General features: G+C 45.0%; 1 protein-coding gene and 1 long non-coding RNA gene across 3 annotated transcripts in view; one reads left to right on the top strand and one right to left on the bottom strand.

Moving 5' to 3' along the window:
* Positions 1 to 7,358: 7,358 nt before the first annotated feature.
* On the bottom strand, positions 7,359 to 15,586 carry LOC119169264 (uncharacterized). Of its 2 annotated transcripts, none has more exons than XR_012887535.1 (3): positions 15,276 to 15,586; positions 11,099 to 11,338; positions 7,359 to 8,724 (listed from the first exon to the last, which is right to left on the bottom strand). It is a non-coding gene; the product is annotated as an uncharacterized LOC119169264 (long non-coding RNA). The 2 variants fall into 2 exon arrangements; XR_012887534.1 differs by having other exon boundaries at positions 11,253 to 11,338; positions 15,276 to 15,581.
* LOC119170080 (solute carrier family 35 member F3-like) overlaps positions 8,530 to 23,753 on the top strand; it is a 159,590-nt gene continuing 144,366 nt past the window's right edge. The window contains exons 1-2 of the mRNA XM_075880063.1: positions 8,530 to 8,732; positions 11,158 to 11,351. Coding sequence (XP_075736178.1) covers positions 8,530 to 8,732; positions 11,158 to 11,351 — 397 coding nt within the window. The remainder of the gene's footprint in view (positions 8,733 to 11,157; positions 11,352 to 23,753) is intronic.

The raw sequence follows: 23,753 nt of genomic DNA, 5'->3' as shown, positions 1-23,753 counted from the left end.
GCAGAAGCCAAGTGATCATTGGATTGGATTGGATAAACTTTTATTTGGTCCTCCAAAACACAGATCACTGTGTTGCGGGCAGCTCCCACGTGGGGACTGAGATGCCAAGCTCCTCAGCCGCCTCGCGGGCTTGGTGGACAGCCCAGAGCTGATCTGCCAAGGACGAGCTGCGGATTGCCGCCTCCCATCTGGCAGAGGTGATGTGCGATAAATGAGCGAATTTGGTGCACTGCCAGAGCATGTGTTCTAATGAAGCTATTTCCCCTCAATGTGGACAAAGATTACTTGGGTATAGGTCAGGGTACATTATGTGTAACATTTTCAAAGTAGGGTACATCCGCGTTTGCAAAAGCCTTAATGTAAGTGCTTAGGGCCGGGTTAGATTTTTGTGAGGTGGAGGGAAAATCCTTCTAGACAGGTAGAAATGTTTAGTGAGCTCGTTATATGTTGTAAGAATTTCCCGGTTATCCCCTTCACCGGTAGAACGCATCCCCGCGGAGGCGCGGTTGGAGAGTTCTCGCGCCGCCTCGTGTGCTGCTTCGTTGAGATTCGGAGGGGAATCGTTGATTTGTCCAAGGTGAGCTGGGAACCAACTCAGAAGATGATGTGTTATGTTCTTGCCTTGCAGTATTTTCAGCGTTTGTTCACAGACCGTCCCCTTGGCGAACACCCGTAGTGCTGCCATGGAATCACTGTAGACCACTTCAATGTTATCCATCTTGAGTGCTAAGGCGATGGCCACATGTTCCGCAATGATTGGGTCTTTCGTCCTGACCGTCGCTGAGTTGACGACATGGCCAGCCCCATCGACTACCACTGCCACAAACGCTTTCCCATTGGCGTAGGAAGCCGCGCTAACAAATACGACCCCTCGTTCCTCATTTGAGACTTGACGAAGTATAGTCCTGGCCCTCGCTACTCTTCTTCCGACGTTGTGTTCTGGATGCATGTTTCTGGGTATAGGAGATACCGTGATAGTCTCCCTGATGTTGTCAGGGATATCATTGTAATTGCGTCTGATTGCTATTGGGTGTTGGCCCAGCTCCTGCAGGATCATTCTCCCCGACCTTGTAGTAGATAACCTTGCAAACTGTGCTCTCTCTTGGGCTTCTGCTATTTCTTCGAGCGTGTTGTGAATGCCAAGCTCAAGCAGACGCTCGGTGCTGGTATGTATGGGTAGGCCCAGGACCTTCTTGATAACTTTCCTGAGGAGCACATTCAGTGTCTCGGACTCTGCTCTTGACCAGTTGTGCATTGCTGCCTCGTATGTGAAGTGACTTAAAACAAACGCATGCATCAACCTGATGAGGTTGTCTTCCTTGATCCCATTTCTTTTGTTGGCCACTCTGCGTATGAGGTGCACCGCACTGTCTGTTTTCCGAGTTAACTTGGCTATAGATTTGCTGTTGGCGCCGGTAGACTCTATCAGCATTCCCAGGACTTTGATGGAGTCGACCCTCTGGATGGCATCCCCTTGATTTGTACGGAGATGGATGTCTATCTGATTGAACGGCTTCCATCCCCTGGGCTTCGGTCCCCGGCGTGCAGTCCGATAAAGCAAAAGTTCTGACTTACTCGAGGAGCACTTGAGCCCGGAAGGGCGAAGGTGCCAAGTGATCATGGGCTGGACATAAATGAAGAGAGAACAAGTATTCTTTTAGCGGGACGGCTCAGTGCTCTCCCCTAGTTGAGTACGAAGTACTCGAAATCGTTAAACATTTTTTCTAAACACAGCTTCTACATTGTGCCTCCGCACTCTATTGCGAATACTAAGGAATGATGGCACGCCCGCTCAGACACTGGCTCGCTACCATCTGGGGCTATCACTACGTGTCTTCTTGCCGGATAGCCAAATAAACCAAGGTCTCCAATCAACTTAATTACCATCTTTATATCGAGCCCTTCTGGCATTTCACCGACGTTTGGCAGCTACGTGCCCAGAGATAGAGGCGGCGGATTCTAAAGTGGTGGACACAATGGCCGCCATTCTACGGCCCTTGGTGCCCCAGCATCGTCAATCTGTAATGAACCGCGCTTGGAAACCAATAACTGCCGCAGTGTTGCCAGGGCATTTCAGAGACTTTGTCTGGAGGTTGGGCTGGGGCTTGCTCCCCACACGAGATCGGTTGCAGCGATGGCAGGTGGTTCGCACTTCCACTTCCCCCCACTGCGTCATGGTAGAGACCAATCGACATGCGACGTTTGAATGTGTGGTTTCCCGCCTTTTTTGGCGTGCGGTTAATGCTGGTTTTCGGGGACAGGGTGTGCGAACTTTCGTGTCCAACGGCCGATTTCCGCGTAGCCGCTTCTCCGCTCTGTTAATAGTTGCGGGGCTGTTCAGCCTTTGGAGAAACCGATGTGGGGCCGTAGCTGCCAATTGCCGCCGGCGTGCTTTGTGGCCGATACTGGGGAGAATGAGACGAGAGATACTCGCGTTCCTCTCCGAGGAGCTTTTCTTCCTTGGGGAGCAAGAGTTTCTGCGGCATTGGTCGTGCCCTTTCGTCAAGGTGGAACACGAAAGGATACAACTCATTTTTCGACCGACTTGGTGCTAAGCAGCGCCCGTTGAGTTGTTTTATATAATTTCATTTGTTACATATTGTGTTTCATTGCATCTATTGTATCGTTATACCATTGTATCATGATATCGCATTGAGTTCTTGTGTACATATATGCCAACATTGTCATGTATATTAGAGCAAATGTCTTCACTATATCGTAGTGATGTTAGTCGTGAAATATAGACGTGCCGAAGTGTATGTGCCCTGTTACTGGAATGGTATGAAGCCTTTGTGTTGTGTACATGCTGTAAATAAATTTTTTCTAAACACAAAGACAGCTTTCGGCTCTCTCATAGTAGGGTAACTAGTACTCTAAACCGTTAACCACTTTTTCTAAACACACAACCGAGCGTGAAATGTGACGATGATGAAGTGAAGCAATGTCGAAAAGTCGTGGTCTGCGTTGACACCTCCGGGTTCTCCTTATCGATCGTGTCGGCAGCCGCATGTTGCTGCTACGGAAAAAAGGAACCATCTGCCAAAAGGAAAGACAAAGCTACGCGCGTCAGGTGACATCAAGCTCTACCACTTGCCCGAGGCCAGAGGGAGAGCGGAAGTCATAGACGAAGAGACAACCTCAAGAATATGCCATCATGGTGTGCTTTGTGTGGAAGGAGGTGGAGGGGAAGGAAACGTAGGGCTAATAATAGACAGTTGCCTCTTCGATCCATGTTGCACGCTGGTGGGGCTACTAGTGTGTGAAGCATCGATTTAGGAAGAAGGAGAGGAAGGCCGCCATTCTCTCTTGATGGACGTTTGACGTACACCGATCGGGAGATCAGCACTGCCCCTCTACGCGCTCGTGTTTCTCGAATGAGGCGGCGTGTCTTATGCCCTCTATCACTTTTATTCGAAGGGTCATGTATACTAAAACCCATGCGGTCAAAGAATCGGGACGGGGTCAGTCGATTCGGACTCGCGGTGTAGTTCTTCCTTGTCTTCGTTGCAGCGTGCCGTGTGCTGTGGTCTGGAACAACCGATAAAACTCCCACACACACAAAAAAAAAACGCGAGCCGCATATTTTCAAAACAGCAGATTTAGGGACAATATGAAGAGTCGAAGATATTTCAAATTCGGACAAACGTTTCTATATATCTCCTACTCTTTATTTGCAATTGGTCTTGTCTTAGTTTCAAAGAATAACTTCAATTTCATAAATTCGTTATCTGTATTCTCTCTACGATTCCTATTCTCACGTCACATTTGATTGGTATGGTTTATTTCTTAGTTAGTACTCATATATAATTGATTTACCTTATATCAATGACACCGCGAAGAATTCGAGAGATCTATGTACACAAGAAGGACCTGTATTTCGAAACTGCTACTCTACAGAAAACGGTAGATGATAAAAAGATACTGATGAATGACTATGAGGTGATGAGTGGACACTATATAGCGACATCAAATAAAGGCCCAAATCGCTCGCGCAGCCCTATGATACCCGGGTATGTTTCTTTTGCGTGGTCAGAGCATGCGTCAAGAACATCACCCTTTGACAGAGGTTGCTTGCTATTTTCGGCATAATGAACTCTTTAATAAACTCCCTCTTTTCTGAAACTCGTAGACCATACCTTGACTTCAGACCATCGAACACCACACATAATTATGGCCATTTTCCTTTCCTCAGGTGTGCTGAATAGTCACGCATGTGTTCCATCGCAACACTGAGTTGTCAAATACTAATGCTGTACCGCCGCGGTGGTCTAGTGGCTAAGGTATTCGGCTGCTTACCCGCAGGGCGCGGGATTGAATCCCGGCAGGTGCATTTTTGATGTAGGTGAAACCGCTGTAGGCTCGTGTGCCCAGATTTGGGTGCACGTCAAAGAACACCAGGTAATAAGAATTTCCGGAGCCCTCCACTACGGTGTCTCTCATAATCATATGGTGGTCAGGAGACGTGAAACCCCACAAATCAATCAATCGTCAAATACTAATGCTTTCGAAGCTGTCTTTTCTATACAAAAATTGTGCCTCATCTTCAAACTTCCAAACCAGATATGTGCTCGCGTGCTATATGGCAAAATCGACAGGCTACCGAGCGTGTTCTACACGTCGAAACCGAGGTAAATTGCTCGAACTTATCTAAACCAGAAAAGCGCGTGTCGTTGACTCTGTTGGTTTGGACAGCACAGCAAGCATTCGGCAAAACCAATGTCTTTTCTATTACACTATGCAGGTGGCGTTTGGAGACGCAAAAATATGGTTTGATCCTTCGCAGTAGACCACCTTAATCAGGAAGCATATATAGCTCAGTTGGCCGGAAGAACGCATAGAGAGACTGGACAGTCGCTGATGAACTTTTGTTGCCGCATTGCATGCCGTCAACGGCTGGTTGTTTTCGAGCATTGTACGCTATAGATGGATTCAGTCGGGCGCTACGAAGGGATCCTGTTAGGCTAGTTTTAAAATGTGAAGCATTTCTCAGCGAACTTCAGCGACTCGAAAGGCGGCACTGCAATCCCTTCTATCACCTTTACGCCACGGCCCGTACGAACAGCTGTTATTTGAGATTGCAGAAAGGACTCACCAATTCATTGAGCAAGGACATGAAATAGCCTTTCAATGGCTCCCAAGTAATTGTGGAATAATTGGCAATGAACGGGCCGATCGAGCTGCCCGTTCTGCCCATACTGAAAGCGATGAAATATCCATTCCGCTTTCCAGAACTGACGCTGCACGGAAACTCCGCATGCTTGCTCGCAAGCGCACCTCGTCACAATGGAACGAGTCACATTTCATCCATGCACGGTTAGGTACCTTAGACCCAACTCTTAGTCTTCGAATTCCTCCGGAATTACGCCGACGAGACGCTACTATGCTGTGCAGATTATGGTTGGGCGTCGCATTTATTAATGCGCACGCGTTCCGCATAGGAATGGCTGACACTGCTGCATGCGACCATTGTGGCAGTGATGAAACAACTTGGCACATTCTGTGTGAATGCCCACAATACTGCTTGCAGAGACAGTCACTCTGCAATGCACTAGATGAACTGGACAACCAGCCTCTTTCGGAAGAAAGAATCCTGCGCTGCCGACAGGACTTTATGTCGCAGAAGAAGGCTGCGAAGGCACTCCTGCGCTTCTTGCGTTCAACCGGCCTGTCCAAACGACTGTGATCGGAACTCCCTGAATGTGTGCGCATGTGTTTTTTTTTTTCTAATTTATTTTTATCTCTCTATTTCTATCCTCTTTCCGACCCTTTTCCCCACCCCCGTACAGGGTAGCAAACCAGTTCGTCGAGGTTAACCTCCCTGTCTCTTCCTTTTATTTATTTCTCTCTCTCTCTCTCTTGCGTGGCAGTCAAGCATTTTACCGCAGAGCTACGCCAGGTCTCGGAACTACTTGTCAAATAGACGCTAATCTTCGCGAAACGTAAATAATGGTCCCAGTGCTGCCAACCTAATTTTATAAAGATACATATGCAGTCCTTTAATACAGCCGTCACGTCGGGGTAACGCCAATTGTGGTTGGGTGCCATGCGCTGACGTTGATTTATGTAGCAGTTTCCAGTGCCAGCATCTTCGCGAGCATTAGCACTTTATATCAGCTTCTGGGGATGCTAATACACATGTTCCAATTGACATCGTTGCGCAAGTGCAAACAACTGGTTACATAAACATCTGCAACTCTTCAACATAAGTCTGTGCGCGCAACAATTTTACATATACTTAGCGTCTTTTCATGAAGTGTTGTTAAAAGAAAAATGCAACTAGGTCACCTTCCCTCCGCATGCTTCGCATAAAGTCGATTCCCACGTAGGTGGGTTCTGCCGATTGTTTTAATAACGCACCTGACTGCTACTACTGTTGTTAGAGATGGTACAACCGGATGCTAAACACTTCTAGCGGTAATAAAGAGGTCTGGTGGACGTTTTTATTACCGCTAGAAGGCGTGAATGTATCGCGATAACAAAATTAACGAATGTGCGAACAAATGTACCCTAGTACGTTGGAACAAGAGTAAGTTTCCTTAAAGCAAAGAACGTGAGACTGCGAACTGAGCCTCCGAATGTAAATGTGATCTATTGCACTGGCGTGGCACATAGTAAAAAAAAAATGTGCGAGGTGTTCGTTCGTTAAAGTAGCCTATCTATTCCAGGATTTCTCGTATTCGCTTATGGAAAGAAAACGGAGTATAGCACTAAAAATTATCGAGGACAGAGCTAAAGTACGACGACACATAACGCAGTTCACGTTCACACGTCGTAATTCATATTTTTTCTTGTTTTTTGCAGAACCACTAAATTAACCGTCACAATATATTTAATGAATAGAATGACTGTGCTCCTAACTGATTTGTCTCTCTATATTTCCTCCCTCTCTTTTCATTTGCAGGCTAACTATAAGTGCAAGCATCACGTGCCGTGATCCATAGAAGATATATCGCAAATCAGTGAAAGCATCACCCTATACGGCAGTTTGATCCCCAAATCCGCCAAAAGAGGCGGAATGCGCGCTCGCCATCAACGCCCCCATAGGCTACTTGCAAAACCTTGTCGAATGCGACACGTCGCAGTCATTCCGATGTCAAACTCAAGTCAAAGCCTAGACAAATTCGAGCTATCCCTAAAGTCGAAAGTGACAGCCGAGTCAACTATACAAATAACATCACACCTAACTTAAGCTTACACTCACCACACACTGTGCACGGCACACATGAAGACAGCTTTAACAATGAGCGAACTTGCGTAGTAGCATTTGGCACAAATTACCACAAGTTGAATTAGAAGTGCAATGTTTTTTTGACAGTCCGCTATACAAATGTAGGTTGATGGAAAGCAAGGCTAGAGAATGAGATTTTCACACCGTTTTTTGTTTTTATTCCGGACACTGCAGCAACTATGACTTATGTCAAAGAACATCACTGGGAAAGAACGGATGCATCACAGATTTTGCATTTACATTCGCTAAAGCGTTCAGTTATGTCGTATACTGAGGTATATATGCCTTGGTAAAATCTTGCCGACGTATGATCATTGAGTACGCTTGAAAATTTTCAATGTTTTGATAGAAATGTGTTGTATCAAACGGCATTCAGCGGTTAGGTTTTAGGTAGCTGAAAAGATTTAGCCAGGTGACTCGAATGATATGTTTTTCAAGTTTTGAAGAAGTGCATTCTTTATCATTCGAAAGAAAACACAGATAATAATAGTTCATCGTGTACTGATTGCATATCAAGCAATAATTTACATGTGGATCAGGTTATTTAGAAAGGCTATCTACACAGTGAGTACTGCATTTGGAAACCCTACGCATTAAGCGGAATTTTGAAAATAAAATAAAAAAATAAAAATTTTGTGATCGGTAAGCCTCATTTTTAAACGCTAAACAATACGTTCAAGCCATAAGAGCACACGGCGCAATAGGTTCTAGATGAGAAGAGATAAACTCAGGTGCGTGTACCAAGTTTTTAGACGCCGCAAAGAAAAGCAAGACGCTGGGAATTACTTAACGAAGGAATTAGCCTTGCAATAATAGCTCAGTTATATAATAATGTAACTATGCACAATACCATCCACGGCTTTTGAAACACAACTTAGTGAACATATTGAGAGCAAGCAGGCACATCACGAAGCTTCGATACCCCCCCAAAAAAGCTATTGATAAGTGTTTGTGAATATATAAGCCAGCAACAGCCTCCCCTACATACATATTGACAAAAGTGTCAGTGTAAAAAGGGAGGAATGATAAACATGGTACTCGGCAGTGTTATTAGCAGTTAAGCTTCTGGTATGTATACTTTGGTTACCATCCAGTTGACTAGGTATACAGCCTAAAGAAAAAAAGAAATCCCGCGAAAGGCAAGAAATAAACACATGCTGTAACCACCTCCACCGAATCAAACAGTATACATGAAAATCACAATGGTTGATGGAAGGTGACAGCGAATTCAGTCGTAGAAATATCTGTTGTGGGACATAACGTGAACAGGACAGCCGATTGAGGGTTAGGCCTCGAGGAGCATGGGTTTAGGCGACGAAAGTTCCCGTTCGAATCTGGCGGCAGCGTTCCGAGCCATGTCGAAGCCGAAGACGCAGCATCTTCCGCCGCCGGCCGTGGTCATCACGCTGGACACTGACCCGTTCACCGTGGATGCCAGCCCCGTCACAACGCCCGTCGCTGCCACTACGCCCACGCTGGCCAAAGGACGACTGTCCCTGCACAGGTAGGTCAATCAATCAATCAATCAACCAATCAATCAATCAACCAATGAATCAATCAATCAATCAATCAATCTGTTAGACAATCAATCAATCAACCAATCTCAAATAAATAAATAAATATAATCCATCGAGCAATGAACCAAAGAGAAGATGAAACTAGAGATTAAATTAAAAAATACAAATGCGCACAAACTCATTTAGGCACACTTTGCCAATCTGAGTAAGTACTAGCAGTGTGAACATGTCAATAAACGTTTAGTGTCAATCGTACGCATTATTATAACGCAAAGCACTGGAAAGTTGGCGCAAGGACTCTGAGAAAAGGTGCATCCACGATACTTATCCCTCATTATACGTTTGTGTATATACTGCGAGGAGGTTTTAAAAGATTGATTTGTTCTAGCCACTCGATTTCATACTAGAGAAAAATAAACACATATATTGAAAAACTGACGTCCATTTCCTCGTTTTCATTGGTTCATATCAGCTGCTACCTATATGACACCCGTAGAAACACTTTTTATAGTTCTTGGTAAGCGCCTTTCATTAAAGCTGCGGTTTTCTTGGGCACTCCTTTTTTTATCACAAATGCGCTGCATGGTAGATGGCCGCAAGTAAAGCGGTACTCCGAAATATTTTGCGATGTCAATGCATCTCTCGCCTTGCTGATTTTTTTTCCATAAAAATCTATATATGAATTTTTCTATTCGTTCTTCCACTTACATAAGGGCTATAATTCTGTCACTTGAGCTTGAATGTTCATGACACAGGAACCTGCAAACTGCCGGAACTCGTCAGAAAAGTACGGAACGACTTGTGTTCGGTTCGGGTGAAATTCAGTTATTATTAGCTGAATTATTCGTATGGACTTAAAATAGCAGTATTTCACTCCAAACATCTGTAGAAAGCGAAAGAGAAAAATAACTGGAGTTTGCGTTCTGCGTATGAATACAAATACGTGCACAGCAGACAGTGGCTTGGAAACATTTCAGAATAATTCGTCTGAGACGCACTAACAATTTCAGAACGAGAAGTTCTATGAAGTGGGTGGGTGTGCGTCAAACGGTTATATGACACTTGCAAAATACAGCCTGTAGCGAAGTGCAGGTTGGGATCATCGTTTAATGTCGGAAAACAGGTAACGAATAAAGGTTTCATAATGTAAAATGACTGAACTGGGACGAAAACACGGTCTAACAGAATATAGGGGCAAAAACGCCAGATCATCATATCGTTTTTTTTTAAGTAGGTATCTACCGTTAGCCGGCTTCCTTTAAAGTATATGTTTCTTGTTGGGCCTTGGTAAGTAGTAGGAAAACTTCACAAATGGCTGACGAAAGGAAAATAATTTTTTTTTTGTTAAGGCAGGCTGGAATTTTGCAAAGGTATATATTGGTTATTACCGACAGAGCGTAATTCGTAATAGTGATCATGTCATTGCTTCCACATGACATTATCTACGAATCATTTAAAGCTAATTATTCAAAGTTCAGAAGGTCGCCTTCGAAAAATATAAATAATTCACTGGGGCAGATTCGCTGCTATGCTTACCGCTATGCTGCATGTTTTTCAAAGATGGCAAAATGCAGGAACACTCTTGTGCTTAGATATATATGTGCATATTAAGAGAATACTAAAGAGCAAAACCATTTTTTGCGTGTTAGTAAAGCCCAATATTCGTGATCTCGAAAACACAACCCTTACCACGACACGAAGCTTAATAAGCGAGAAAACGAGTGGAAAAAAAATGTGGGAGGTGACGCCACCTTGAGATTCCAGCACCAAACACCGTGCCATAAGAAATTTCGAAGGCCTCTACTTGGTTTTACGTAGCTTCCAAACAATAAAAACAAACTAAATTGTAATATTTTCATGCCATAGACGTTGTGTACGAAGTTTGAGAAAATTTCATCGAGCCAATGCCACGAAAATACCGCAAATACGTCTTAAAATTTCATACGTCACGCGCGGACATTTCAGTGCGAAATTTAAAAATGAAACTTCCACCTGGATGTTCTTCGCTAATAATGAGCTTATGAGAGTGAAACGTGTAGCATTAAAGTTTTCAGAGTGCATTTTGTCAATATAAACCAAGCAACTGTTATTTTTTAGAGCCCCTTTAAAAAACCCCACGTGGTCGCAGTTAGTTCTTAATCCCCCAGTGCGGTGCACCTCACAGTATTATTCACAGCTCTCGTTCTTTACTTGCCAGCACTATGATACCATTGTTCTGAAGTGTAGATTCCACAGATCTTGTTTGAACTGCAACTGACTGGTTTAATCAGTCAGTTCCCACATTTTTTCATGGAGACCAAAAAGAAAAAAAAACTTTTAGTTCGAAAACTGTAATGTGCAGTGTTTGTCGTACCCGTTCTACCGGAAGAGCTGACCACTTCTCACGCGGCGCTGTGTACCTCTTCTACACAGAGACTCTCTGCTGCCTGTGCGTTTAGAATCGACGACGTCGGCCGATTCCAAGGTGAATGGTGTGTACAGTGCGACCGGTTCAGGCTCCAACTCACCGCGGGTGCAGGTCTTTCCGATGAGATCGCGCGAGAACTCCGTGGTCCAGGACCAGTCGGGCACCGGCAGCAGCATCGACCTCTGCCTGGGCATTTCGGGTAAGTGAATATTATGGCTGTATCGGCGTGTCCCCAAAATATATTGGGAAAAGGAGGAAGAAGATAAAGAAGAATACGCGTTATTCTTACACACACACACACACACGCCACCATCCCTCAAGAGGAAGGCATAAAGCAACTGCATCTTGCCGGTACTACCTACGGAGCAGAAACCTGGAGGCTTACGAAGAGGGTTCAGTTTAAATTGAGGACGACGAAGCGAGGGATGGAGAGAAAAATGATAGGCCTAATCTTAAAAGACCAGAAGAGAGCAGTGTAGATCAGGGAACACACCGGGATTAAGGATATCATAGTTTAAATAAAGGATAATAAATCGACAGGGTGGGGCATGTAGCGCGTAGGCAGGATAACCACTGGTCATTAAGGATAACTGAGTGGCTTCCCAGAGAATGCAAGCGGGTAAGGGGGATACATAGTTAGGTGGGCAGATGAGATGAGGAAGTTTGCGGTTATATATTTGCAGCAGCAAGCACAGAGCCGAGTTGACTGGCGGATGATGAGAGAGGCCTTTGTGTGGTACACGGACAATGGGGTGGTACGCGGACAATGGCGTTGCCATAACTTTCGGTGACCGTAGAATAAATATGTGCGACACACACAAACACACACACACACACACACACACACACACACACACACACACACACACACACACACACACACACACACACATACGTGTGCAAGAGAAAAACGCCAGGCCTGCGCATAACACGCAGCCCAATCACAGTGAAAACGGGAGAAATGGCCTTTTTTGAGCCCGTTGAAAACATCTCTTGACGGTAGACTTGCCAAGTGCCCACGACATCATAAATAATAATAATTTTGCGAAGTAGAGGTAGTACCCACTGTGGCATCATTTATAATTCTGCGGTTAGGTGAGGTAGCCGCTACGAGTCTGTGAGGCATTGTCTCCATTTTGTTGAGTGTGTGGCCGAAAACGATGAAAGATTATGGATGATCTTTCTGTAACAGGTGGGGAGCTTTAGACCAACCACTGGTTACGTGGTTTGCATTGTGTGACCTTTGGTGGTGTTTTATTCATAGGCCACGCCTTATATGCTAACGTAATTTCTTGCTCAGCATGACGCCTCTTTAAGCTGTTTTCGCGACGGAGTTTCAAGCACTGACTTGGTTCGGCGGTGCCGGACTGTCGTGTAGAGGGCTCGTGTTGAAGTCCCGCTCGATTCTCCGTATTTCTTTCCCCATTGCCCAATAACGGTTACAGACAGCGGTGGTGGAAAACTACGGCACCAAAAAAGGGCGTGATTATACGCTATCACAACAGCTTTCTCGGTAGAAGTATTTGTGGCTCTGTGGTGGCTGGTGCCCACCGGTAGGTCTCCCTTGGCTGCCTCGGCTCGCCGGGCCTGGTCTAGGGTTGCCAGTTGGCTTCCCCCATCGAGTTCAAAAGGTCGGGCCTACCAAGGCAATGATACAAGCGTTTGTTTTGTGAGTTGGTCCGTCCACTTTGTGTGGGCGGTCAGCGCATTTGTGGCTTATGTGACTGTCTCTGAGTGTTCTGTACGGCGTTTATGTGGGATAGATAAGGAAGAGAGTGGTAGTGGTGACCAATTGCTTCATTGTGTCTAGTTTGTCATTGTCATTGGGTCTAGCTAGGGAGAAATAAAGAGTGAGAGAGAGAGGCGAGGGAAAGAAAGAGAGAAAAACGGAATATAAACAAACAGAGACAAAACAGAAAAAACAGAGAAAAAAAAGGAGAAATCAAGAGAGAAATGAAGAAAAACAAAGAAGGCGACCCAGCTTCACACATACTTGAGGCTCACGGCTAGTTCGCAACCGCCCATCAGCTCTGCTGTGTTTTCACCATTGCACCTCCACTGCAAGCTAGGCTAAGTTTTCGCGCGAGAAGGGGAGGAATAATTTAGTATTATGACATAGGAGAAGACGGTGTATGTAGGGGCGAGGGCTAGTAAAAATCTAAATGAAAAAAAAAATGCCCCTCCCATCTCCTCTGGATTAGGTTCTTCTTTTTTGGAGATTTATGGGCACTTTTTAGTCGCAGGCGCTACTCCAATTTGAAAGAAAAACAACATGGAATTACAGAATTACATCAAAACACTGGCTACACTCGGAAAACATTCGCACCAACAGTTTTATGAGGCCCTAAGTGCGCATAGGTACAATGAAGCGTACCTGCATTCAAGAAACCCTGCTCGTATTTCTCATTCAAGGTCTTTTTCACTTCTTACTCTCATTGCGCAACGTTATTTATATCTCGTAGTCACTATAGGTAAAACTTTCCAATCAGGCAAAGTGGGTTCACATTCGATAAGATAAGCTGTTAACTACTCATTGTTTTTCACCGCATTACAGCAGGACAGCTGTGGGGGCCGACGTTATGCTCTGCCAAGAACGTGATTTCTTTTTCACGAGCTAGAAAATTCTTTTTATGAGCAATAGATGGGTCTTCGTGATGGAGGGAGTTGACATGAAAAAGAAAAAAAAATGGCACCCAAATGAATCACAGTAGGAAGCGCAGGCACAGAAAGAAACATTACTAACAATACTTCACTTTTGTGTTCTTCTACATGGCTCTTTTTTTTTTAACCAACAGTAAGAAACGAGGTAACTCAATTTGCCAGCAATGATCTAGCTCTGTATACGCGCAAAGAATTGCCCGTTAGAAGGACGTCTTATAGTAATTTTGTTCTCGGCATGCTACGCGAACGTCGCCTCCGCATGTTAGACGACTAAAGCAAAGACGTGCCGCCAGCGGCGCTCGTGGCTCTAATTGAATTTCCAGCCCCGTGCGATAAGACAACTATAATAAACTAAAAAAAACTTAAATTCTCGTGTGAGCTTTAGAGAATATATTTGCGCCTATCTATTTCATAGTTTCGCGAGAACACTGAATTTTGTGAAAGCAAGTTTCAGTTTAGATCCTGTAAAAAAAAAACTTGTCTTAGGACGGCAGACGTAAACTACTTGCGTAAGAGGGAGCCACGTACTCTTCGTGCAGAGCTTAATTTTTTTATAATCACAGAATTGACATAAAACAGTCTCCCAGAAACTTAACTTGATTATTCGCTCAATGAAGTTCAAACGACGAAATATAACGCACCTTTTCAGTACTCTGGGGGAGATAATGTTGAATCAGTTTTTTTTTGGACGCAGGAACAATGGCTGTCTATTCAAAATAGCAGCTTTCATGTATTTCATTGTCGTTAGCACACCGTAGAAAACGGAAAAAAAAGAAGATGATATCAAAGAAGAAAGGCAGTGAAATACTGGTGTTACCAAAAGGGGGTTTAATATATATATATATATATATATATATATATATTAACATAGATGAAGTATGGTTCGTTATCCCCCTGGAGTGGAAGGCACTAGGAATAGGAGAACGAAATGAAGAGAAAGCCACAGTGTACACATTAACTCTGTACAATGTTGTAGGCCCGTGTGCTCAGGTTTAGGTGCACGTTAAAGAACCCCGGGTGGTCAAAATATCCGCAGCCCTCCATTACGGCGTCTCTCATAACCATATGGGGGTTTTGGGACGTTGAACCCGACATATCCATCAATCAATAGCTTTGTACAAAACAAAATGATAAGTAACGGTGCGGGAGAGTCGTGATTGGAGGAAGCAATGATTCGAGGTGAAGCGCTACACAAAACGTGGCGCAAACGGGAGTGCAGCTGAAAGCACTTTCGATGTAGCGTGCGTGAAGTGGAAAGCGGAGATCCGTGGAAATGACTTCCCTTTATCTTTCCTGAGTTGGTACGCATTTGTTATGCGACCTTGACAACAGTTTCGAAAGACACGTTAGTACGCTTTTCTTCAGCATTTTTCTTTGTTTTTTTTACATATTTAGAAACCTTTCATACGGTCTTCGATGAGTTTTACTTCCATAGGTTCCCGCGGTTTCCCCGCGGAATTACCTGGCAAAACTGGCGCGGCCCCCTAGGGTACTTCCTATATGCGCTGGAATGGCCTCAGGCTCGTCCAAGTCTCCAGAGAACGGAGCAGAGACGCGAGCAGAAACGTAGGGGTCGTCACTTGACGGACGGGTGGCGAAAACAAACGCACATTCTACGTCGCATACGCAGCTGCCAGTGACGGCGCGAAGGGAGTGTTTCCGTACGCAAGTGCTACTGCGCACGCTCGCTCACTGTTTTACTTCGCGCGGACACACACACACTCACACGCGCGGTTGCACGAAAGCGCACGCAAATGCACGTGCGTATAGAAGGGCACGTGTCCCCAGCAGAGAGAACAAAGCGCAAATAAGCGACAGCGCCCCAACTTTCCTCGCTACGAGGATGGTCCGCGCGTTTATTTTTCTCGTTCACGGGTGCTTCTATCTTTGCGTCCTTCGGGCCCTCGCACGTGCGAACTTCCTTTTTTTTTCACATTTCCTCGTTTCGATGCGAGCAATTTTGTGTGGCGTTTGGAGGTTACTTAACGAAGGTTGTGGGCGAGGTTGTTAACGTAACCTGCACTTGTGCTCCATTTTATTTATTCGATGTGCCCTTTTCGTGCTGCTTCAGCAGCCGTCTCTGAAAAGACATCGTTTACGAACACTGTTATTGTGGGGAGACTCAATCTCTGTTCTAAAAGGACGGTCAGTTTACACAAAACGATACGTGATTGCTATAATACAAAAGAGCACAGAAAGCGTGTTGTATTCTCTGCGTTGATTACGGCGCCTGCAGCTCACAAATGCATACTCTTCGAGAGTAGTATTTGTTATCTCAGAAAGAACTAGCTGTCGTTTCAGGATGTGGTTCCGAAACTGCTCATTATGCATGGCCGTCAGATATTGTAACACATGTCGACCAATCGAATACACTGTAATATGAAAGCGCGGAAGTGGCCTCTCTTAGCAACAGCACGCAATATGCGCCTTGTCTATTCCCCAAAGTATCTCAAGGCGATATATTCACAAAGTTCCAATAATTGCGCTTCGATGGTTGGAAGACATATGGTCTCGGCAGAGTGGATGACAAGGTGAGACCAATGAAGCGGGAAAGGAGAAGCAGCACGGAGTGGTGTGATGTAGAAAGTGACGTGGCTGGTTGGCATCGTATACGTCTGGCTTCTGGATTTGGTGATACCGTTCGTAATGATGGATTACTGGCAAGCTATCTAGCGTTACGTGTTGCGCCACGGTGTTCCTAGAAGAGTATGGGGTGGTACGCGGACAATCGCGTTGTCATAACTTGCGGTGGCCGTAGAATAAATGCATGCAAAATTTGCGAAGGATGATAGAGATTGCGAGCTCGTCGTGCTTTTGTTTTATGCGTGATCACACTATACCTTTTATATTGACACAAAACTATTTAACTTCTATGACAGCCTGGTAATAATTTACCTTTCCTTCAATCCTTTAGTGTACGTTTACACCTTTTCCTCTTTTATTTCACTTTATTAACTAGAAGTGCATGCTTTTCAAATATTACTTGTGTGTTATGTTATAATCGAAACTGTTACTTGTGTGTTTTTTTATGTTATAATCGAAACTCTCCGTATTTTTATTTTGTGAAACGCGATTTTCATAGATACCACCTGAAGAAAAAAAAAAGAATAGCGTGGGTTGAACAAGGACACGATTGTTATTTTGTCCTTGTAGTATACTATTCCTGAATTAAACTATTTTTTTTGACAATGGTCTACCAACAAGCCGGAATTTCAACTCCGCTGAACTTCGTGTGAAATGCTGGCGCATAACGCAGTTCTTAGCGAAATCATTGCGAAAAAATACATGTGTACTGGTTATAGGCTCTCAGCCTCACCGCGGTGGTCTAGTGGCTAAGGTACTCGGCTGCTCACCCATGGGTCGCGGGTTCGAATCCCGGCTGCGGCGGCTGCATTTCCGATGGAGGCGGAAATGTTGTAGGCCCGTCTGCTCAGATTTGGGTGCACGGTAAAGAACCCCAGGTGGTCGGAATTTCCGGAGTCCTCCGCTACGGCATTTCTCATAACCATATGGTGGTTTTGGGACGTTAAATCCCGCATATCAATCAATGGTTATAAGCTCTCAATAGCGTTCAACAGATAATCGCCTAAATTGAATATATATGGTCTTAGTGCGTACATTTTGTTCCGCAAAAGGGGAGTGCACCGTGTTTACTCATTGCGTACCTGAAAGCTCAGATAGCGTTTCCGCGATTCTCTGACGTCATAGTAGCGCTTTCGTGTTTTGCTGACGTCATTGTTTGAAGCTGGTCTCTCCCTTCGTAGACGAAGGCGGTAGCGTTCTGCGCCAGTCGAAACATGCTTTCGATCCGCAGCACGCGAACGTTTGCGCCGAAACGAGCGAAGTTCTGGCGAAGCTAGGGAACAAAATTCCACTCCTTGAATGTGAGAACGTGATGAGCGCTGGAGTGCGGAATTTATTCATTTGACGTGCTCTGTGGTTCCTACAGAGCTTAGAAGTGTGGCAGTTTGGGCTAGTTGGTATGACATGACGATAGCTATAGCGTGAGAACAGAACGACGACAAAGAGACAAGGAGGACACGAGCACTCGTGTCCTTCTTGTCTCTTTGTCATCGTTCTGTTCTCGTGCTATAACTATCGTCATGCTACGTACAGAGAGGCTACTGAGCAGCGGGCTGCAGGGATTCCAAACGGTCTTTTCAGAGCGCGGAAATACATACCGCGCGCATATTTTGCGCTCACTGGATCTCTCGTCGTAATGCATAGTTCGAGATGCCATTACATGTAGTAAGCATAAAAGGTATACTTACATTGGGCGAAAAACAGAAGAGTCCCAAATGAAGGTGCATAGCACCCTGTGTAAGGAGGACATTGCTTTTATTTCCAAGCCCGCACTGGCGAGAAAACAACGGGAAACTACGAATACATAGTAACCAACTGCTTGAGCACGAAGTATTGCTGCTGCTGGCATATCCCGTCTATCCTTACTTTTCTGTCTCCCTTTACCACTTCCCCACTGCAGGGTAGCGAACCAGATATGCGTTATTCAGTTTACCTCCTTGCCTTTTCGCATCACGTCTCTCTCTCTCTCTCTCTCTCTCTCTCTCTCTCTTGCCAGTAAAAAAAGAAAATCGGTAAAACTAGAAAACGAGTCAGTGAGTAGTAGCGTCCCTCTTTCGGTTACTTATACGAGACCGTACTTTCCATTTAAACACGTGCAAAAGACGCCCTTGGATACACATTTTACGCCTCTTTGTGATCGATCACTTTGAAACTGGTGAAGCAAGTGCATCATTTTCACTTGCAGCACTTATTTATAGCATTTTTTTTTTACTGTTGCGTAAAAGCTTTCCATCAGTGCAAGACGTCAGCTCATATATATGGAGCAAGAAATGCGTGTGGCCTTTTCTGTCATCGAGTTTGCGTTTCTATTTCTTCGTTTTTAGGGAGTGGATAGTTGAAAGTGAATTCCTTTTCTTTTTTTATATTTCTGATGCCACCAGAGAAAAATACGCACTTATACCACTTTCTATAAATGGAACACAACCGTCCTATACATTACTGCTGGTAATAGGATGCTGAGCTAACAATACGTCTAGCGTAATCGAATGGCTTCTCTAAGGAACAACAGCAACTCGATTCTGCTTTACATAGCGTTAGCGTGTCGCACCGACCAATGTCAAGCAGCGCTTACGACGAAAAAGAAAGCTGTGTGTATCAGAACACATTATACAGTTCCCAATGAACAAACTCCAGTGAAAGTGTAATTACTTCTATAATTATGAGCCATGTGCCTTTATTTGCGTGACGTTCTTTCCCACTAGGCGCGTTTCTGGTCTAACAATTTATGCGGCATTACAACTCGAATGACTTCTTTTTAAAGGTTATATATACCAGACATTCGCCACCCGTGGTGAACAAGTTTTTTTGTGGCCTGTTGATGGGCCTGTTAAGCCGTCTGATTCATAACAACGGGCGCGTTTCTACGCTAAATATATTGAAATAGATGTCACCTACATTACTACCATTAAGCATGAAATGTTATCGACGAGGCTGGTTCATGCTGCATGGCGATCGCGTTACCTTTTGTTCCATGGTAAGCTAGATAGAGAAATGGCGCGCGTTTGACCTACAGCTTCTACGTGGCTTAACAATTTGACGTGCGAGTAGAATGTCACAAATTTCGAACACACACACACACACACACACACACACACACACACACACACACACACACACACACACTCACACTCACACTCACACTCGCACACACACTCACACTCACACTCACACTCGCACTTGCACGCACGCGCGCGCGCGCGCGCACACTCACACTTGCATTCGCATGCACGCGCGCGCGCGCACACTCACACTCACACTCACACGCACGCACGCACGCATGCACGCGCGCGCACGCACGCGCGCGCACACTCACACTCACACGCACGCATGCACGCGCGCGCACACTCACACTCACACGCACGCACGCACGCACGCGCGCGCACACTCACACTCACACGCACGCACGCACGCGCGCGCACACTCACACTCACACGCACGCACACGCGCACACACACACACACACACACACACACACACACACACACACACACACACACACACACACACTTTGTGTGTCTGTTAAGATTAAAAAACTTGGCTTCTTAGGCCGCACAGAACGCACGCACTCGCACACATGCGTGTGTCGACGAAATATCTGGATTGGTGTCTTTTATAGGGGCTTGATGAACGTATTCCACTATGTAGTGGAATAGTATTCCACTATGTAGTGGAATTCCACTATGTAGTGTAGCAATGTCCACTATGTAGTGGTTCTTTCCAGCGCTCCATCTTCCGCAGCTCGGTCCAAAGGAACATGTACTACAGTGCTTTAGCCTGACACTCACGCCGTGCACGATAGCACGGGAGAAAAAAAAATAGAAGACGTATGAACCATGACTGCACGGCAAAAGGTGCGTGCGGACGATGGCACTTCTCGGTCCGGGGAGCACGGTCAAAACGATGACGCCCCGGGTGCGGATCCAAGATGGCTTGCGATCAGGCCATCCCAAGCGAGGCCGAAATGCTTCGATATAGCCGAACGATAAAGGTCAAGCGATGTCTATCGCGTGATAACCGTTCATCAGCCGCCGTTTTCGGCAGAGTCGTCGCGCACAGCTTCCTCGAGCCGTTTTATCAATCATTTATTGAGAACACCAAAAAAAAAAACGACTGCCCTAATGATAATAATGACATAGCGATACCTAAGCAGCCTATGATCATTACTGTTTTTTTGAGGCTATATCGATGGGTGCTTGAAAGGTCAGTGAAAACAGAGTTATCTATATATTTGTAGCCATCACAGGAACGAGCCGTCAGAAAAAAGGCTAAACAAAGGCCATCTCGAACAACAACAACAACAACAACAACAACAACAACAACAACAACAACAACAACAACAACAACAACAACAACAACAACAACAACAACAACAACAACAATCTTAACAAATATAAATAAAAGCGACAACGACGACGAGAACATATGGCATAAACTTTGGCTTGTGGTGTAAGCGACACCGCATGTTACCTATATAGGCCAATACTCGGTATAACAAAGTTCAACAAAGTTCAACAGAAACTCAAGATTGCTTTGTTAAATCATTGCTTATTTTAAACAATCATCTGCTCTTAATATTGATATAAGTGAACGAAAAAAACAGGCGTATGCTTAAATTATAACCATTGGGTCATGGGATGCAAAATGGCTATTATGGATGACAAAAAAAAACATCACAAAGTTAGCTCAAGGTCATCAGCTGTATTTAGTTCTATAAACAATGGCACAATGCGGGCACTTTGTTGTTCTTGTTACGTACTTTGTTGTTCTCCGCCACCCAAGACAGGCCAATACCCGCGATAACATAAAGGGAGTTCCGCCTGGTCAACTGACGAAAAAACGTCGAGGCATGAAATACAGATAACTGGTACATTATCCACACAATGGCCTCTTTTTCGAAAGACCACTATAATACCTGAATGAATGTTTCTTTAGCGAAGATATGAGCCATCTGCAATGGTCCTAGAATTACTACAAAGCTACCTCTGCTACATTTATGTTATGAAGTTTTGCTACGCTTTCAATAGGAACGCTTCTCGTTTCTTCATGGCCCTATTATGTACATGCTCCGAAAACAGAAATAATAGTTATGAAACAATAAGATACACGGAAAGACGCAAACGAACAAAGAAAGCCACGAAAGAAGGAAAAAAAATAACACGGGAGGAAACGTCTTGCGCTTCTTACCTGATGGACATGTGAACCGTGGCGCGAAAGCGTGCTACATAACGTCTCTTCTCGAGTTTCACCGAGTATCTCACGCTCAGAATAATAGCGCTCGCAGACTACCGTAACGGCTTTACGAGCAGATGTGTGCGCACAGCTGAGAGGCGATTTCGTGTGTGAAAACTGACGTGCTCTACAGTAATGAGGAGCATGAAACGATAATTTAAATAACGTAAAAAAAGGTACCCTATCTTCCAGCCCGCGCGCTTAACAAAAACTTTTTTTCTTGCGGTGCTTCTCTAACGAGAGCGAGCAACCTCGAGTTCTCGTCGGCATGCGGGCTAAAGCATCCCAATGGTTTTCATGGTACTGTTCCCACCGCCCCCACTTTCGTCTCTTCTAAAAGAAAAAAAAAACACATAACTAGATCAAACCAAAAGAACATAACGCATTCACCTCTCCGTGGCACGCTCAAAGAAGAAGGCCTGTGGTGTGGTACAGGCTACTGTTTAAAAATTCAGCCACATCAAGCCTTTTCTGCGTTTTTGTTCAACTTACCTTGCCACCACACGGCGGTCACCCGAGTCCGCAGAGCTTCCTAAAGGTCGTCGCTGCAACACCAAGGTCACCCGGGCTACCGTGCAGAGCCGAAAGGCGGAACACCGAAAACAAAACGCACCAACAACCGCATTATCTCAAGCACAACGGGGCGGCAGCTGTTTTTTTGTATTATTATTGTTTTTCTCGCGCCTCGCGTAGTCGCTTACAGTGCCCAGAGAAATAGCAGTTTATTTTTTCTGTCAACGTTTCTTTCTTGCTGATTGAAACGTGCTCAATGCATAATAAAAATCAGCGTTGAAAAGCTGCAGTGATGTCGAGAAGGAAGGAAGGAAGCAACAAAAGGGAGAAGGCAGGGAGGTTAACCAGAAAGACATCCGGTTGGCTACCCTACGCTGGGGGAAGTCTAAATATAAAGGAGGGAGAAATAAAAAGATAAAGAAATTTATCACGCACTTTGACTGAACTTATACTCACGTTAGCTGGGAATATCGCGGCGCAACACGTTATATACCCTAGGTATGCATGGTTAAAGGACAGTTCTTGACACGCACGAGCGCACCAGCAGTCGTTGGCGCGTGAAACCGTAACATTCGCGTACGCACCACTGCACGCACGCAGATACAGGAACACACGTGCGCTTGAAAACACAAAAACAGGCGCCGTCAAAGAAGCGTGGCATGGGAACGAATGAGCAGAATTTGCGAAGATTTGTTTGTTGTGACAGCTGTTGCTGATATGGAGGCGAAATCGCCTGAGGCCCGCATGTTCTGAAAGGTGTTGTTGATATGAAGGGGAAATCCCTTGAGGTCAGCGTGCTGATATTTAGGTAGACACTGATTGATATGTGGAGTTTAACGTCCCATAACCACCATCTGATTATGAGAGACGCCGTAGTGGAGGGCTCCGGAAATTTCGACAACCTGGGGTTTCTTTAACGTGCTTAGGTGGACTCTAAAGAACCCCCGGAGGTCGAAATTTCCGGTGTACTCTATGAAAGCGTTCCTCATATTCATACCGTGGTTTTGGCATGGTGAACCTCAGCAATAATTATTTTATTGAGGTGAAAGCCTTAAATGCACCCCCAAACACCAAAATTTACCAGCGTCCCACGTCGTCGTCCCTCGTCAGTGGCGTCCACATGATGGATGGAAAAAATCGTCATCACGTGATGACGTTACCGTTCGAAGTCATCATGACATCCTTAATCACTAGAATTTATGACGTCATTGTAGGCGTCATAATTATGTTGCTGTGACGTCACATAACATGGCACGGTGACGCCGTCACATGGCATCATCACTTTATCAAAGTTGTGCCGACTCGGGATGCCGTGCACATGTGTTTTACAGTGAGTGAAGAAATCATACAATGCCTATGATCTTGGAGGATTTGAAAAGCCGCGTTAGTTGCAGAAAGCTTTGGGAGGGTCGCGCGGGATGCCCAACACACTAACAACAACAACAACAACAACAACAACAACAACAACAACAACAACAACAACAACAACAACAACAACAACAACAACAACAACAACAACAACAACAACAACAACAAAGTTTTTTGAGGTGGATGCATAAGAGACCCTGTGAGCTATTTCAGATTTGGGGATTGTCCACAGCACTTTGGTTCACAC

Source organism: Rhipicephalus microplus, chromosome 2, assembly GCF_043290135.1.
Source record: "Rhipicephalus microplus isolate Deutch F79 chromosome 2, USDA_Rmic, whole genome shotgun sequence".
NCBI lineage: Eukaryota > Metazoa > Arthropoda > Arachnida > Ixodida > Ixodidae > Rhipicephalus > Rhipicephalus microplus.
Note: the sequence above shows the minus strand (reverse complement) of the source record. Positions and strands in the feature narration are given on the sequence as shown.